Source organism: Coregonus clupeaformis, chromosome 15 (genome assembly GCF_020615455.1).
Source record: "Coregonus clupeaformis isolate EN_2021a chromosome 15, ASM2061545v1, whole genome shotgun sequence".
In the NCBI taxonomy this organism is placed as follows: domain Eukaryota; kingdom Metazoa; phylum Chordata; class Actinopteri; order Salmoniformes; family Salmonidae; genus Coregonus; species Coregonus clupeaformis.
This window is the reverse complement of record NC_059206.1, coordinates 64,066,163-64,083,662: the sequence shown is the minus strand read 5'-3', so window position 1 is coordinate 64,083,662 and position 17,500 is coordinate 64,066,163. Positions and strand designations below refer to the sequence as shown.

General features: G+C 48.9%; 1 protein-coding gene across 3 annotated transcripts in view; it reads right to left on the bottom strand.

The window, feature by feature from the left end:
- Positions 1-17,500, bottom strand: part of sh3gl3a (SH3-domain GRB2-like 3a) — a 55,408-nt gene that overhangs the window by 3,544 nt on the left and 34,364 nt on the right. Inside the window, exons 2-10 of one of the 3 annotated variants that reach the window (XM_041899155.2) lie at positions 15,213-15,281; positions 14,090-14,162; positions 13,659-13,802; positions 4,506-4,639; positions 4,036-4,194; positions 1,842-1,945; positions 1,325-1,449; positions 1,108-1,146; positions 342-401 (exon numbers count right to left, since the gene is read on the bottom strand). In XM_041899155.2, the coding sequence (XP_041755089.1) occupies positions 342-401; positions 1,108-1,146; positions 1,325-1,449; positions 1,842-1,945; positions 4,036-4,194; positions 4,506-4,639; positions 13,659-13,802; positions 14,090-14,162; positions 15,213-15,281 (907 nt within the window). Of the gene's footprint in view, positions 1-341; positions 402-1,107; positions 1,147-1,303; positions 1,450-1,841; positions 1,946-4,035; positions 4,195-4,505; positions 4,640-13,658; positions 13,803-14,089; positions 14,163-15,212; positions 15,282-17,500 lie in introns of all 3 variants that reach the window. The other 2 variants (XM_045225280.1, XM_041899156.2) reach the window with 2 other exon arrangements.

The following is a 17,500-nucleotide window of genomic DNA, read 5'->3' as shown; positions in this document are numbered from 1 at the left end:
GGAGAAGGGGTAAGGGGGGAGAGGGGGGAGAGGGAGGTGAGGGAGGAGAGGGGGGAAGGGGAAAGGGGTGAGAGGGGAGAGGGGAGAGGGGGGAGAGGGAGGGAGGAGAAGGAGGAGAAGGGGAGAGGGGGGATGGGGGATGGGGGATGGGGATAGGAGGAGAGGGAGAATAACAGAGAACTGTCAGACACTAGCATGTTCCCAGGAGTGTATTTTCCTCTGATAAGGATCTGATGTGGGTTGGTGGAGCAAAACAAATCCAACACATTAAGACAAACAGAGATGGGTGTGATAGTGACAGTATGAGAGGGAGTGTGTGTGTGTGTGTGTGTGTTACTCACGGTGGCCGTTGAAAGTGGGACTCTCTGGCCAGGATAGGGGGACGGTGGTGAAGGGATCAGCTGGGTGAGAGATGGATGGAGAAACATGGAGATGGAAGCTGAGACAAGCACCAACAAACACAATGCCTGTAACTTTCCTAAAATTCCCAGGTTTTACAGAAATCCCCAAAGAAGCTACCCCGGATGTACTGCTTTTTCAATCCTGATTCCAGGAATGTTCCAAACCGGGGTTTCTGGATTTTTGTTGTTGTTGAAATGTACGTGAATTTTGCAACCCTACCCTACACATGGCATGATGACACCTGTCATGGTTGAAACGGCAACCAATATCTGATTAATGAATAATAAACTGACTGACACAAACTTTAATCTGAGTGGATAAAAGCTTTTATCGTCATCTTTTAAACCTATTACAGATGTGATTCTTTCAGTGTGCTATTGAGAATCACAATTTCTACTGCTCTTAGCGGTGTAGTGTGAAGTTGACCTTAGACGCTGATCCTGGGTCAGTTTTGCATTTTCCCCACTAATGGTTTAACCCAGAGCACTCTTAGCATGTTTTGTTTAATTGTCATGGAGGTTTGTACTCTCTAACCACAAGAGGGCAGAAAAACAGCTTTTATGGAAGTTACATTGATGGAGCCAGACTTCACAAGAGTTTTGACAGATTATCTCTAGAGAGTCAGAATAAGCCATTCATGAGACTACTATGATTAAGTGTATGGGTGCGACACCTGTTTGATGTGATCAGTCCAAGTATACCTACTTTTCCCATTTCCATTTACTGTGTGGTTGATCTGGTTGTCTGGAAAGAACCATAGAAAAATATAACATGACATGATTTGGGGAAAAAAACAATGGGTGAAAGGATAACATGGACAAACGGATGGGGTTGATCAAAACTAATGTGAGCAGAATTGGTACACACACACACACACACACACACACACACACACACACACACACACACACACACACTGTACCTGAGGACTTGTGTGAGGAGCTATATGATAGTCCATTGTGCTGAGTGTTGTCTATGGTCTCAATGCTGCTCATGATGGACTTTTGTTTAATCTCTCTCTTCGGTCGACTTCTGGCTGAGGATATCCTGTGAGAGGCATTATGATGTTATTCACTTTGGCCCGGCAACATGTGTACATCACAGGCTGCATAGTCTAAAGTGGTTTCCTCCTGTCCTTGTCCTGTTTCCTTCAACTGGTTGGTTTTCATTCAATTGGTTGGCTTTCCTTCAATTTGGTTTTCAATTTAGTGCAATTAGAATGTGAACTGAGGACGATTTTTGAATTCAGGCAGTGAATTTCAACTTGAACCAGAATGACTGAATTGAAAACTGAAAAGGTGAAAGCAAAATGGTGGATGCTCACTAGGGAGTAGCTTTCACATGTCCAGTTCTTTCACATCAGTACAGATGAAGAGAAGGAGATGAGGGACAGGCTGTTTAGGGACTGTGGAGTGTGATAGCTGTAGTTAGTTAGTTGCCTGGTCTGTAGTTGGGTGTTGAGGTCTTCTAGGATCTCCAAGGACTGGCGGTGGTAGTCTAACGCCGCTTCAACCAACGCTGACAGCTGACTCACCTGCTCCACCTACGAAACACAGAACAAGAATATTATCGATCTTATCAAGCTCTTTTTATCTTGGATGAAGAAAATTTAGCAAACTATTTCTTGGTAAGATTGACATTGCGATTGTACTGTAAAGTGCTGTACTTTGTGACAACTGTTGTTGTAAATACGGGATATACAAATACATTTGGTTGAGAGATTGATTGATTGATTGACTGACTGATTGATTGATTCAAATCAAATTGTATTTGTTACATGCTTGGTAAACAACAGGTGTGGACTAACAGTGAAATGCTTACTTACGGGCCCTTCCTAACAATGCAGAGAGAAAGAACATAGAAAAATTATAAAAAGGTAAAACACGTAATAATAAAAGTATTAATAGATACACAATGAGTAACGATAACTTGGCTATATACAAGTGGTGCCAGTACTGAGTTGATGTGCAGGGGTATGAGGTAATAACTTGGCTATATACAAGTGGTGCCAGTACTGAGTTGATGTGCAGGGGTATGAGGTAATAACTTGGCTATATACAAGTGGTGCCAGTACTGAGTTGATGTGCAGGGGTATGAGGTAATAACTTGGCTGTATACAAGGGGTACCAGTACTGAGTTGATGTGCAGGGGTATGAGGTAATAACTTGGCTGTATACAAGGGATACAAGTACCGAGTCGATGTGCAGGGATACGAGGTAATTGAGGTAGATATTTACATATAACTAGGAATAAAGTGACAGATAGTAAACAGTAGCAGCAGCGTATGTGATGAGTCAAAAAAAGTGAGTGCAAAAAGGGTCAATGCTATTTGGTTAACTATTTAACTAACTATTTAGCAGTCTTATGGCTTGGAGGTAGAAGCTGTTCAGGGTCCTGTTGGTTCCAGACTTGGTGCATCGGTTCCACTTGCCATGCGGTAGCAGAGAGAATCGCCTATGACTTGGGTGGTTGGAGTCTTTGAAAAAATGTTGGGCCTTCCTCTGACATCGCCTAGTATAGAGGTCCTGGATTGCAGGGAGCTTGGCCCCAGTGATGTACTGGGCCGTCCACACTACCCTCTGTAGTACCTTGCGGTTGGATGCCAAGCTGTTACCATACCAAGTGGTGAAGTGGTGATGCAGCGAGTCAAGATGCTCTCAATGGTGCAGCTGTATAACTTTTTGAGGATGCCAAATCTTTTCAGCCTCCTGAGGGGGCAGAGGCGTTGTCGTGGTGTGTTTGGACCATTATAGCTCCTTAGTGATAAGGACACTGAGGAACTTGAAGCTCTCGACCTGCGCCACTAAAGCCCCATCGATGTGAATGGGGGTGTGCTCGGCCCTCTGTTTCCTGTAGTCCACGATCAGCTCCTTTGTGTTACTGACGTTGAGGGAGAGGTTGTTGTCCTGGCACCACATTGCTTGATTGATTCTGCTACCAGGGTGTTTAGGCCTCAGAGCTACAGCGAGTGCCACAGACAGAGAGAGACAGAAAGTGTGTACAAAACCCTATAATTGTAATCCTTAAACCCTCACTGAACCCTCTCTCTGGCTAGGACATAGAGACAAACTCTGTGACTTTTCAGCTGCAGCAGAGGCTACCATCCCCCGCCTCAACCTGACTCCTTTGTCCAATAGCAGAGGCCACTTCACACCTCTGTGTTAGGGACCAGGTTGCCAGGGAACGCAGTCAGCTGACCTGGTCTGCCAATCACAGGCCCTATCTGGTGAGGTAACAGACTTATTCCTGCCTGTTCTTTAGTTGGACACAGGGGTGCAGAGAGACAACAGGTCAGAAGAACTCTGCACCACCTCAACACAACTCACCACTGGACCCTTCCTACAAGGACAAGCCTCCACCCTGGACTTCCCAATCGCGTGTTAGTCCGTCACTGAACACAAAACCCCCTTCACCGATTCTATTCCTCTTTACTGTGTGTGTGTCTGTTTGGTGTATGGAAATAAAGCCTCCTACTGGTCATTTACGTCCTCTAACCGGGGCGCTGGGACAGTTGCACCTATAATCGAAACCGGCACCTCTATCGGAGACCACCACATGGTGGCACTCTTTTTCAGAGAGAAAGAGCGAGAGAACCGTTACCACAGGTAGTGTATCCCTCTACTATTCACTCACATCGTTCTCCAGGAAGTTGAACATGCTCCTCTCGGCCAGCTCTTTGCTCTCCTCAAACTTCTCCACCGCCTGGCGGATCTCCTCGTCAGGCACCTTACCATGACGCTTCTTCTTATAGTCAAAGTCTAACCGCCTCCCCTCCAGCTTCTTCAGGTGATGCTGCACACAAAACAATCAGGAGAGATGGTTGAAAAGGGGCATTATGGGGGAGTACAGAGGCTCTTCCCAGGAAGAATTGAGGACGGTCTTACTCAAAACCGTTATGAAACATTTAAAATGACTAATACAAATTAAACATATTGTGAAATCACCTTTGTGAATAACATTGCAAGTATACAACTTTTATGCACATCCCATATGGGCCCTGGTCTAAAGTAGTGCACTATAAAGGGAATAGGGTACCATTGGTGATGCAACCATTGAGTTCTGAAAGCTAATGGAATACAACTGAAATCTAATATACCACTGACCGTGATTTCCTTGAGGTCTTTGTCCTGTAAGTTCTGGAGTGGGTCGATAAAGTTTTGTTTGACGCTGATGTCCAGAGAGTCCTTCACGTCGGCCATCTGCCTCATGGCCTCACCGATGTCCACCAATGCACCGCCTGCAGACAAAAAAACAGATATGAGTAAAATATATGACACAGAAACACGTGGTTCCGATGGATGAGTGGGTTAGAGAGTGCTAGAAACACCAGGGTTGAGGGTTTGATTCACGTATGGGGCCACTTCTACTGAATTAATGTGTCACTAACAATGTGGACAGTTATTAACTTATTTACACCAATAAGGTATTTCATGATGCAGGATCAATTAATTAGCTTGCTAGCAATTGTAAAATGTTATAAATATATATATATATACAGTACCAGTCAAAAGTTTGGACACACCTACTCATTACATTTACATCATTTAGCAGACGCTCTTATCCAAAGCGACTTACAGTGAGGGAAAAAAGTATTTGATCCCCTGCTGATTTTGTACGTTTGCCCACTGACAAAGACATGATCAGTCTATAATTTTAATGGTAGGTTTATTTGAACAGTGAGATTGTCACGTTCGTTCAAGGACAGGTCAGACCAAGGCGCAGCGTGATATGCATACATGTTTATTGACAACGAATAAACAACCGACAAAACAACAAACGAAACGAAACGTGAAGTCCTAAGGTAGACACACAACAAACCTTACACGGAACAAGATCCCACAACTACCTAGTGCCAATAGGCTGCCTAAGTATGATCCCCAATCAGAGACAACGAGCGACAGCTGCCTCTGATTGGGAACCACACCGGCCAACATAGATATACACATACTAGATAACACACATAGAATATACACAACATAGAATATACACACCCTGACTCAACATATAAGAGTCCCCTGAGTCAGGGCGTGACAGTACCCCCCCCCAAAGGTGCGGACTCCGACCGCACAACCTTCACCTAACAGGGTAGGGGCCGGGTGGGCATTCCGCCTCGGAGGCGGATTCGGCTCCGGGCGTGACGACCTCTTATTCTCCGTCTCCATGCTGCGCCCCTGGTCTGGTCTGGACCTCGGCGCGCTGTTTTCCCTCTCCTTCCTCCCACGATACTCCAGGCCCTGTCTGGACCCTGGTGTGGGAGACCCCGAACCTGGAGAGGGGCTGACGTCTGGGTCTGGACTGGAGCCGCTGACCCGAGCTGGACCAGACGACGGTGGAGCGGGCTGCTCAGGCTCCGGACTGGAGCCGCTGACCGGAGCTGGACTGGCACCGGTGGAGCGAACTGCTCTGGCTCCGGAGTGGAGCAGCTGACCGGAGCTGGATCAGGCACCGGTGGAGCGGACTGCTCTGGCTCCGGAGTGGAGCCGCTGACCGGTGCCGGACCAGGACTGGAAACATGCACCACTGGTCTGGTGCGAGGAGCAGGCACGGGCCGGACCGGACTAGGAACACGCACCACCAGGGTTGTGGGTTCGATTCCCATGGGGGGCCAGTATAAAAAAAATATATATATACAGTGGGGAAAAAAAGTATTTAGTCAGTCACCAATTGTGCAAGTTCTCCCACTTAAAAAGATGAGAGAGGCCTGTAATTTTCATCATAGGTACACGTCAACTATGACAGACAAAATGAGAAAAGAAAATCCAGAAAATCACATTGTAGGATTTTTAATGCATTTATTTGCAATTATGGTGGAAAATAAGTATTTGGTCAATAACAAAAGTTTCTCAATACTTTGTTATATACCCTTTGTTGGCAATGACACAGGTCAAACGTTTTCTGTAAGTCTTCACAAGGTTTTCACACACTGTTGCTGGTATTTTGGCCCATTCCTCCATGCAGATCTCCTCTAGAGCAGTGATGTTTTGGGGCTGTCGCTGGGCAACACAGACTTTCAACTCCCTCCAAAGATTTTCTATGGGGTTGAGATCTGGAGACTGGCTAGGCCACTCCAGGACCTTGAAATGCTTCTTACAAAGCCACTCCTTCGTATTCCGGGTGGTGTGTTTGGGATCATTGTCATGCTGAAAGACCCAGCCACGTTTCATCTTCAATGCCCTTGCTGATGGAAGGAGGTTTTCACTCAAAATCTCACGATACATGGCCCCATTCATTCTTTCCTTTACACGGATCAGTCGTCCTGGTCCCTTTGCAGAAAAACAGCCCCAAAGCATGATGTTTCCACCCCCATGCTTCACAGTAGGTATGGTGTTCTTTGGATGCAACTTTGTCCTCCAAACACGACAAGTTGAGTTTTTACCAAAAAGTTCTATTTTGGTTTCATCTGACCATATGACATTCTCCCAATCCTCTTCTGGATCATCCAAATGCACTCTAGCAAACTTCAGACGGGCCTGGAAATGTACTGGCTTAAGCAGGGGGACACGTCTGCCACTGCAGGATTTGAGTCCCTGGCGGCGTAGTGTGTTACTGATGGTAGGCTTTGTTACTTTGGTCCCAGCTCTCTGCAGGTCATTCACTAGGTCCCCCCGTGTGGTTCTGGGATTTTTGCTCACCGTTCTTGTGATCATTTTGACCCCACGGGGTGAGATCTTGCGTGGAGCCCCAGATCGAGGGAGATTATCAGTGGTCTTGTATGTCTTCCATTTCCTAATAATTGCTCCCACAGTTGATTTCTTCAAACCAAGCTGCTTACCTATTGCAGATTCAGTCTTCCCAGCCTGGTGCAGGTCTACAATTGTGTTTCTGGTGTCCTTTGACAGCTCTTTGGTCTTGGCCATAGTGGAGTTTGGAGTGTGACTGTTTGAGGTTGTGGACAGGTGTCTTTTATACTGATAACAAGTTCAAACAGGTGCCATTAATACAGGTAACGAGTGGAGGACAGAGGAGCCTCTTAATGAATAAGTTACAGGTCTGTGAGAGCCAGAAATCTTGCTTGTTTGTAGGTGACCAAATACTTATTTTCCACCATAATTTGCAAATAAATGTCACGGTGTTAGAAATGGTGAGGTGTGGAATCAGGCGCAGAAGCAGATGTACAGTCCAACAAGACTTTACTAGCGAGTGCAAAATAATCCAAAAACGGCCAGAGGCCAACAGACGCACACAGGCGTCAAAACGAGCGCACAAACACAGGGCGCAAAAACTCTCCTCAACCGAGGAGGAAGTTAAATCGTAACTGGCGTACCGAAACACGGGTAACGCACAAACACCTGACACGAAACAATTACACACAACACTACACTAACAACAAGGAAACTAAATAGGGTGCTTAATGAGACATAACACAAGACAGGTGTGGCTAACAGACAAAACTAATCAAACAGGAAACATGGAACATGCAACGGTGGCAGCTAGAATTCCGGAGACGACGAACGCCGAAACCTGCCCGAACAAGGGAGAGAGGCAGCCTCGGCCGAAACCGTGACAGTACCCCCCCCTTGACGCGCGGCTCCAGACGTGCGCCGACTCCGGCCTCGGGGGACGACCCGGAGGGACGTGGAGCAGGGCGCGTCGGATACCCCCAATGGAATTCCGTCAGGAGCGACGGGTCCAAAATGTCTCTCCTCGGCACCCAGCACCGCTCCTCCGGACCGTACCCCTCCCACTCCACTAGATACTGAAGACCCCCCATCCGACGTCTCGAATCCAAGATGGACCTCACGGAGTACGCCGGTGCCCCCTCGATGTCCAATGGGGGCGGGGGAGTCTCCCCTATCTCATTTTCTTGGAGCGGGCCCGCTACCACCGGCCTGAGAAGGGACACATGGAACGAGGGGTTAATACACTTATACTCCACATGTAGCTGTAATCTATAACATACCTCGTTCAACCTTCTCAGGACTTTAAATGGCCCTACAAACCGCCGACCCAGTTTCCGACAGGGCAGGCGGAGGGGCAGGTTTCTGGTAGAGAGCCAGACTCGATCACCAGGTGCGTACACCGGTCCCTCACTGCGGTGGAGATCAGCGCTCGCCTTCTGACGTCGGATGGCCCGCTGCAGGTGGACGTGTGCAGCGTTCCAAGTCTCCTCCGAGCGCCGCGCCCACTCATCCACCGCAGGAGCCTCGATCTGGCTCTGCTGCCAGGGTGCCAGAACCGGCTGGTAACCTAACACACATTGAAATGGAGTTAGGTTAGTGGAGGAATGGCGTAGGGAATTCTGGGCCATCTCGGCCCAGGGAACGCACCTTGACCACTCCTCCGGCCGGTCCTGGCAGTATGTTCTGAGAAACCTACCCACATCCTGGTTTACGCGTTCCACCTGCCCATTACTCTCCGGGTGGTACCCCGAGGTGAGGCTCACCGAGACCCCCAACCGCTCCATAAACGCTCTCCAGACTCTGGAGGTGAATTGGGGACCCCGATCAGCCACAATGTCCTCGGGTACCCCGTAGTGCCGGAACACATGGGTGAACAGTGCCTCGGCAGTTTGTAGGGCAGTAGGAAGACCCGGCATGGGGAGCAAACGACAGGCCTTAGAGAACCGGTCCACAACGACCAGGATGGTAGTATTCCCTTGGGAGAGGGGAAGGTCTGTTATAAAGTCCACAGAGAGGTGGGACCATGGTCGTTGTGGAACGGGCAGGGGTAGCAACTTACCCCTAGGCAGATGTCTAGGCGCCTTACACTGGGCGCACACCGAGCAGGAGGAAACATAAACCCTCACATCCCTTGCCAACGTGGGCCACCTGTACTTGGCACTAAGACAGTGCACTGTCCGGCCGATACCCGGATGTCCAGAGGAGGGTGACGTGTGAGCCCAATAGATCAATCGATCCCAAACCTCGAGCGGAACGTACTTCCGACCCTCCGGGCACTGTGGTGGACTAGGGTCGGTGCGTAACGCCCGCTCGAGTTCAGCATCGACCTCCCACACTACCGGTGCCACCAGACACGACTCAGGCAGTATGGGAGTGGGCTCCACGGACCTCTCCTCCGTGTCATACCGCCGAGACAGCGCATCTGCCTTACCATTCTGTGACCCAGGGATGTACGTGATCTTAAAAGTGAACCTGGTCAAGAACATACTCCATCTTGCCTGGCGAGGGTTCAGCCTCCTCGCCGCCCGGATGTACTCCAGGTTACGGTGGTCCGTCAAAATGAGGAAAGGGTGTTGAGCCCCCTCAAGCCAGTGCCTCCACACCTTTAGAGCTTGTACCACGGCTAACAGCTCCCTGTCCCCTACGTCATAGTTCCGCTCCGCCGGACTGAGCTTCTTAGAATAAAAAGCACAGGGGCGGAGTTTAGGTGGCGCGCCAGACCGTTGTGAAAGCACGGCTCCTAAACCGGCCTCTGACGCGTCCACCTCTACCTGGAACGGCAAAGAGGGATCCGGATGCGCCAGCACCGGGGCCGAGGTAAACAGGTCCTTCAGCCTCCCAAACGCCCTGTCCGCCTCGGCCGACCACTGCAGACGCACCGGACCCCCCTTCAAAAGAGACGTGATGGGAGCTGCCACCTGTCCAAAACCCCGGATAAACCTCCTGTAGTAATTTGCAAACCCCAAAAACTGCTGCACCTCCTTCACAGTGGTTGGTGTTTGCCAATTACGCACGGCCGACACCCGGTCTACCTCCATCTTCACCCCTGACGCAGACAACTGATAACCCAAAAAGGAGACCGACTCCTGGAAAAACAGACACTTCTCTGCCTTCACATACAGGTCGTGCTCCACCAGCCTCCGCAACACTCTACGCACCAGGGCCACATGCTCGACACGGGTAGGCGAGTACACGAGAATGTCATCAATGTACACAACCACCCCCTGCCCCTGCATGTCCCTGAAGATCTCATCCACGAATGATTGGAAAACTGACGGAGCGTTCATCAACCCGTATGGCATGACCAGATACTCGTAATGGCCCGAGGTGGTACTAAAGGCTGTCTTCCATTCATCACCCTCCCTGATGCGCACCAAGTTGTACGCGCTCCTGAGATCTAACTTAGTGAAGAAACGCGCCCCATGCAACGACTCAGTCATGGTCGCAATCAGCGGGAGTGGATAACTGTACTTCACCGTAATCTGATTGAGACCACGGTAATCGATGCACGGGCGCAAACCACCATCCTTTTTCTTCACAAAAAAGAAACTCGAGGACGCAGGGGAAGTGGAAGGCCGTATGTATCCTTGTCTCAGAGATTCGTCTATGTAAATCTCCATAGCTTTCTTCTCCTCCTGAGACAGAGGATACACATGGCTCCGTGGGAGCGCAGCTCCTGCCTGGAGGTCTATCGCACAATCTCCCTGCCTATGGGGTGGCAACCGCGTCGCCCTCGCCTTACTAAACGCAATAGCCAAATCCCCATACTCAGGGGGAACGTGCAATGCGGGCACCTGGTTTGGACTCTCCACCGAGGTAGCCCCTACGGAAACGCCCAAACATCTACCCACACACTGAGCAGACCACTCCATCAGAGCCCTCTCCTGCCACGAAATAGCTGGGTTATGGGTACTCAACCAGGGCATGCCCAGCACCACCGGATACGCAGGAGAGTCAATCAGGAACAGCTGAATCATCTCCTGATGATCCCCCTGCGCACACATCCTAAGTGGCGCCGTGACCTCCCTGATTAAGCCCGTACCCAACGGACGACTATCTAGGGCATGAACGGGGAAAGGAACATCAACAGAAATAAGGGGAATCCCTAACGCTAAACAAAACTTTTTATCAATAAAATTCCCAGCCGCGCCTGAATCTACCAGCGCCTTATGCTGGGAATGAGGTGCTACCTGTGGAAAACGCACAGGCATCCAAAAATGGGCAACAGTGAGCTCTGGGTGAGTGGGGCGCCTACTCACCTGGAGGGAATCCCCAGTGCGGGACCTGTCGTCATCCTCCCTAGGAGGCCATCCCCAGCACCTAGCCGCGGTGTGTCCTCCCCGACCACAGTTGGTGCAGTGGATGGACCCCCTAACCAACCGACTCCTCCTCTCTCGAGCGCCAGCGCCCCCGAGCTCCATAGGACACGGCTCGGAGGCGCTGGAGGGTGAAATGGACGGACCCCCTCAGGACGTCCGCGGGTGGCCAATAGGTTATCCAGCCTGATGGACATGTCGACCAGCTGGTCGAAAGAGAGACTGGTGTCCCTACAAGCCAGCTCCCGACGGACGTCCTCTCGTAGGCTACATCTGTATAGATCGACGAGGGCCCGCTCATTCCACCCTGCATCTGCCGCTAGAGTACGGAATTCGAGAGCGAATTCTTGGGCACTCCTCCTCCCCTGCCGGAGGAAGACCAGACGCTCCCCCGCCGCTTTCCCTCCGGGGATGGTCAAACACCGCCCTGAAGCGGCGGGAGAACTCGTTGTAGGTGATAGTCTCGGCGTCGATCTTCCTCCACTCCGCGTTGGCCCATTCCAACGCCTTCCCGGACAGGCAGGAGATCAGGGCGGACACGCTCTCATGCCCCGAGGGTGCCGGGTGTACGGTGGCCAGGTACAGCTCCACCTGGAGGAGGAATCCCTGACACCCAGCCGCGGTTCCTTCGTAGGCCCTCGGGAGAGAGAGTCGGATTCCTCGGGGTTCTGGCGCTGGAATGGGCGGACTGGCCGATGGTGCTGGCAGGGAGGGAGGTGGTGGAGGCGCTCCCCAGCCTCGGAGCGTGGTGATCACCTCCTGCAGGGCGGTCCCCATCTGCTGTATCTGGTCCTGTTGTTCCCGAACCTGGACCTCCAGTCTCGTCGGGGCTGCTTCGGCTCCTGCTGATTCCATGTCAAGGTGTGTAATTCTGTCACAGTGTTAGAAATGGTGAGGTGTGGAATCAGGCGCAGAAGCAGATGTACAGTCCAACAAGACTTTACTAGCGAGTGCAAAATAATCCAAAAACGGCCAGAGGCCAACAGACGCACACAGGCGTCAAAACGAGCGCACAAACACAGGGCGCAAAAACTCTCCTCAACCGAGGAGGAAGTTAAATCGTAACTGGCGTACCGAAACACGGGTAACGCACAAACACCTGACACGAAACAATTACACACAACACTACACTAACAACAAGGAAACTAAATAGGGTGCTTAATGAGACATAACACAAGACAGGTGTGGCTAACAGACAAAACTAATCAAACAGGAAACATGGAACATGCAACGGTGGCAGCTAGAATTCCGGAGACGACGAACGCCGAAACCTGCCCGAACAAGGGAGAGAGGCAGCCTCGGCCGAAACCGTGACAATAAATTCATTAAAAATCCTACAATGTGATTTTCTGGATTTTTTTTCCTCAATTTGTCTGTCATAGTTGACGTGTACCTATGATGAAAATTACAGGCCTCTCTCATCTTTTTAAGTGGGAGAACTTACACAGTTGGTGGCTGACTAAATACTTTCCCCACTGTATGTATTCACTAACTGTAAGTCGCTCTGGATAAGAGCGTCTGCTAAATGACTAAAGTAAAGTAAAAGTAAAGTAAAGTAAATAATTCATGCAACAATGGAATTGCAAAGTTAAAATCGAGATCACTGAGAAATAATGATTGGTTTCTTGATCACACAGTAAGCTGGTTGATAACTGGATAATGTAATGCCTGATTCAAGTTTATAACATGAACATTAGGGGCTGGTTTTCTAGACACAGATTAAGCCTAGGCCAGGATTCAATCATAGAGCAGCACACTGTTTAAGGTTATTCATGCTTGAACCAACATTCGCAGCATTTATCATGAATGTGATCTCCGCGAACAATGGGGGAATTGCTTTTAAAAGGTGCATTGTCTGCAGTCAAATGTACTGCTCTATAGCGCACCTTTGATTGAGGCCTGGCCTTAATCTTTCACTAAGATGGGAACATGAGCTTTAGTCTAGAACTACGCTTAATTTGTGTCTGGGAAACTGGGCATTTACTAATGATATTATCAAAACCCATGTTTAGAGTAAATACGTTTTGTACCCACCAGGTGTCAGAGTTGAGAGGGGAAGCAGCTCAACAAAGCCACAGGTTTTCACAGGCAGAAACACTGCACATACCAGCTGGCAGCACACAGGGTGTGTGTGTGTGTGTGTGTGTGCAAGCGTGGGTGGATGTGTGCACAGTCAGGTCAGGATGAAAGCTTTTCAAAGGCTTCCTCTCGTGCTCTTCACAGCCCTCACATAGCACAGCGTGTGTGACAGAATGTGTGTGTGTGTGTGTGTGTGCACGTATGTGTGCTGAACGTGTGTGTGTGTGTGAGTGATTCATACCGAAGGAGGACTCGTCTCCCAGATCATGGCCATAGCGCATCATACAGTCCCCCAGTAGGCCCTCAGTCTGTGGGTATCCTGTGGTCTTCACCTGTCCTCTCATCTTCGACACTGTGTTTAACATCCCCAACTTGGCTCTGGACGCTACAGCAAAACACATGGAGTGATCACTTTTAAGGGCAATATTATTATTTTAATTGTATTTTTTGTCACCAGCAGCATACCACCCTGCATCGCACTGCTACCACCCTGCATTGCACTTTCATTCATCCATCCATCACCCATCCAACCATCCATCCAACCATCCATCCATCCTAACCATTCACCTACAAAGCAAAGTTCTATGACTTCTGCATTATTTCACCAACTTCAAAGATAGCAACTTCACCAACTTTGAACATTAGTCAATATTCTGTAAAGTGTTGTCTCACCTGGGTTAGGTTGTAGGTATTCTGTTGTTTTGGACAAGAGGTCCAACACTGATTTGTTGGTGACCTCGATTTTCTAGAAACAAAATGATCATGTTAGCTCAATAGAGATGGTGTTTATTTCAGCATTTATTGGTTACTAGAAGACAACTGTTTTTCCACCTTGGTCCTGGAGACCCTTCCAGCCCAGTGCAGGTCTATGTTCCAGCCCAGTGCAGGTCTATGTTCCAGCCCAGTACTAATACATCCGATCCAACAACTCAAACACTTGATGGTGAGTTGAGTAGTTGAATCAAGTTTTTTAGTATTGAGCTGGAACAAAAACCTGCACACCCTGCAGGAACCTGACTCAACCACTTAAACGCTCAATGATAGGTTGAATCAGTTGTGCTGAATCAACGGTTGAATCAACTGATTGAATCAACGTTGAATCAACTGGTTGAATCAACGTTGTTTCCACATCATTTCAACCAAAAAAATTAATGTGATGGCGTTAAATCAATGTGGAAAACTGATTTGATTTGCAAAAAGTCATCAACGTAAGGGCATTTCGCCTTTTCTTCACCCAACTTTTAACCCAAATCCAATGACATGACAAAAAATTAACGTTGAATTCACGTCAGTTGACAACTCAACCAAATGTAAATCAACACTAGACGTTGAACTCAAGTCTGTGCCCAGTACTGGGCTTGAACAAAAGCCTGTACCTCTGTGAGTTCCCGGGACCACAGAAGAACACCATTGTGGACAGTAAAAGAGCAGTAATGCATCCATCCTGAGGTCTGGTAGTTATTGTCTCCGTCACAAATGGCACCCTATTTCCTATGTAGTGCATTACTTATGAAAAAAGGCCCATAGGGCCCAGGTCAACAGTAGTGCACTACATAGGGAATAGGTTGCTATTTGGGACGTAGCCATTGGGAGTAGAGTGAAGTTTTTTTTTTTTTCTTAGACACTGATCTTAGTTCAGTTTAGCATTTTCCCTACTAATGGTTAAGTTTAGGATTGGTGGAGGGGAAGCTGATCCTAGATCTGTACCTAGGGGACAATACACCCCAGAGCCAGCCATTGTGTATACTACAGGAACGTTTTGGGTTGCTAATAGCACCTTCTCTGTCATCCTTACCCTCTCCATCTCCATGAAGTCTTCATCCAGCTTTGTCCCTTCAGTACCACTTATCTTCTCACTCAGCAGCTACAAAGGAAATAGAGATGGAGGGGAGGGAGAGAGACAGAGGTGGGGAGAGAGAGAGAGAGAGGGGATGTAGGGGGAGATGTGGGGAGAGAGAGATGGAGGGGGAGGGAGAGAGAGAGAGGTGGGGAGAGAGAGAGAGAGGGGATGGAGGGAGAGAGAGGTGGGGAGAGAGGGAGATGGAGGGAGGGAGGGAGCGAGAGAGAGGTGGGGAGAGAGGGAGAGGGTGAGCGGATGGGAGAGAGAGAGAGGGAGAGGGGATGGAGGGAGGGGGGATGGAGGGGATGGAGGTAGAGGGAGAGAGAGAGAGAGGGAGACAGGGAGGGATGGGGAGGGAGAGAAGGGAGAGAGGGAGAGAAAAAGAGGGAGACAGGGGGAAGACAGAGAGATAGGGGGTGATTAGTATCATCACTCTTCTTGTTGTTGATGTGCTCTCACCAACAATGACACACACATTTATCATGCAGTAACACTCATTAGATTGAATAGTGTGTGAGAAAGAAATTAGATCAGGGACAGTGGGAGAGTAATGGCAGTGTGTGTGTATGTGTGTGTGTGTGTGTGTGTGTGTGTGTGTAATGATGACAGTGGTAAACTCCTCATGGAATTGAACAGCACAGTGGCACTCTAGTGATGCTCAGAGGTCTGGGAGACAGAGGGGACTAGCGGTAATAATCACCAGGCTATTAGGTTTCATCTCTCTCTCTGCCTCTTTCTCCATTCATTGTATCCACTACCTCTCCTCTCCTCTTCACTCCCTCTTTCTCTCTTTTTCCCTTGTATCATTCCCTCCCTCCATTCCCTTCACTCCCTCCCTCCTTCATGTCAACAGTGTGATAGTGGGCCCTTCAGAGAGATGACATCTGCAGAGGCAATCACAACCTCTCTTTCACACACACACAGCCTAGGTCTCTCCCTACTAATTTGATGAGCTGCAGCAGGTCAGAGTGTATCAGTCTGAATCTACATCACAGGTGGCTGCTGAGGGGAGAACAGCTCATAATAATGGCTGGAAATGGAATGGAAACCATGTGATTGATGTGTTTGATACCATTCCACTTATTCTGCTCCAGCCATTACCACGAGCCCGTCCTCCCCAATTAAGGTGCCACCAACCTCCTGTGATCTACATGTACCTTACCTGATGGTTCACAAATTGGATCGGGAGACGGTAATTCTTAATGTTTTACTGAATTCATTTACATAAAACATGCTCAAGTGGTGCCATATATCACTCTCTAAAGAAAGATGTGTTGGTAGGTAGTAGATACATGCTATGGAAGCACAAACACAATAATATTGTAATAAGATAGCCGATTACAAACCCCATAGGAAACTGTTTCAACATTTGGTTTTAGCGTGGCCTCCTACTGTACATGATGCAGCCAACTCTTTTATCATCGTCAAGCCATACAGTGCATCTTTGGCATGACAACGTACTAAATAAGTCCCACATTAAACGTCATCAATCAGGGAATGACAACACACGGACACTGAGAGGAGCTGTTGACTAAAGCACAAACAGACAGGGACACTACCAGGCAGGCTCATTTGTTTTGAAGGACTGTCCCAGCTAACACTGAACATTCCCATAACATTCCCTAAAGGTTCTCCTTTGGTTATTTGAAAAACAACTTTCTGTCACGCTCTGGCTCCGGGACTCTGTATATTGAGCCAGGGTGTGTTCATTCATTGGGTGTATTTCTATGTTGGTATTTCTGTTGGGTTCATTTCTATGTTTGAGATAATGACTCCCAATCAGGGGCAACGAGTGTCAGCTGTGGGCTGGTTGTCTCTGATTGGGAGCCATATTTAATCTGTATGTTTTCCTTTGGGTGTTGTGGGTTTTTGTTCCTTGTCAGTCATTTGTACTGTGGACTTTACGAATCGTCTATTGTTTTGGTACTTTAATTAATAAAGTCTATCATGTTCGCTCAACACGCTGCGTATTGGTCTGCTCCTTTGGAAGACGATCGTGACAGAAAAACCCACCGTACCAGGACCAAGCAGCGTGTCCAGGAGCCAAGGGTCTGGACATGGGAGGAGATTTTGGATGGAAAAGGGTCTTGGACTTGGGAGGAGATCCTGGATGGGATGGATCGCCGGCCATGGAGTAAAACAGTGGAGAGGCGACTGAGAGAGGAGCAACGGCGTCAGCAGGGCCATCGTCGGAGGGACGAGAGGAAACCCCAAAAAGTTTTGGGGGGGGGGCACATGGCTTG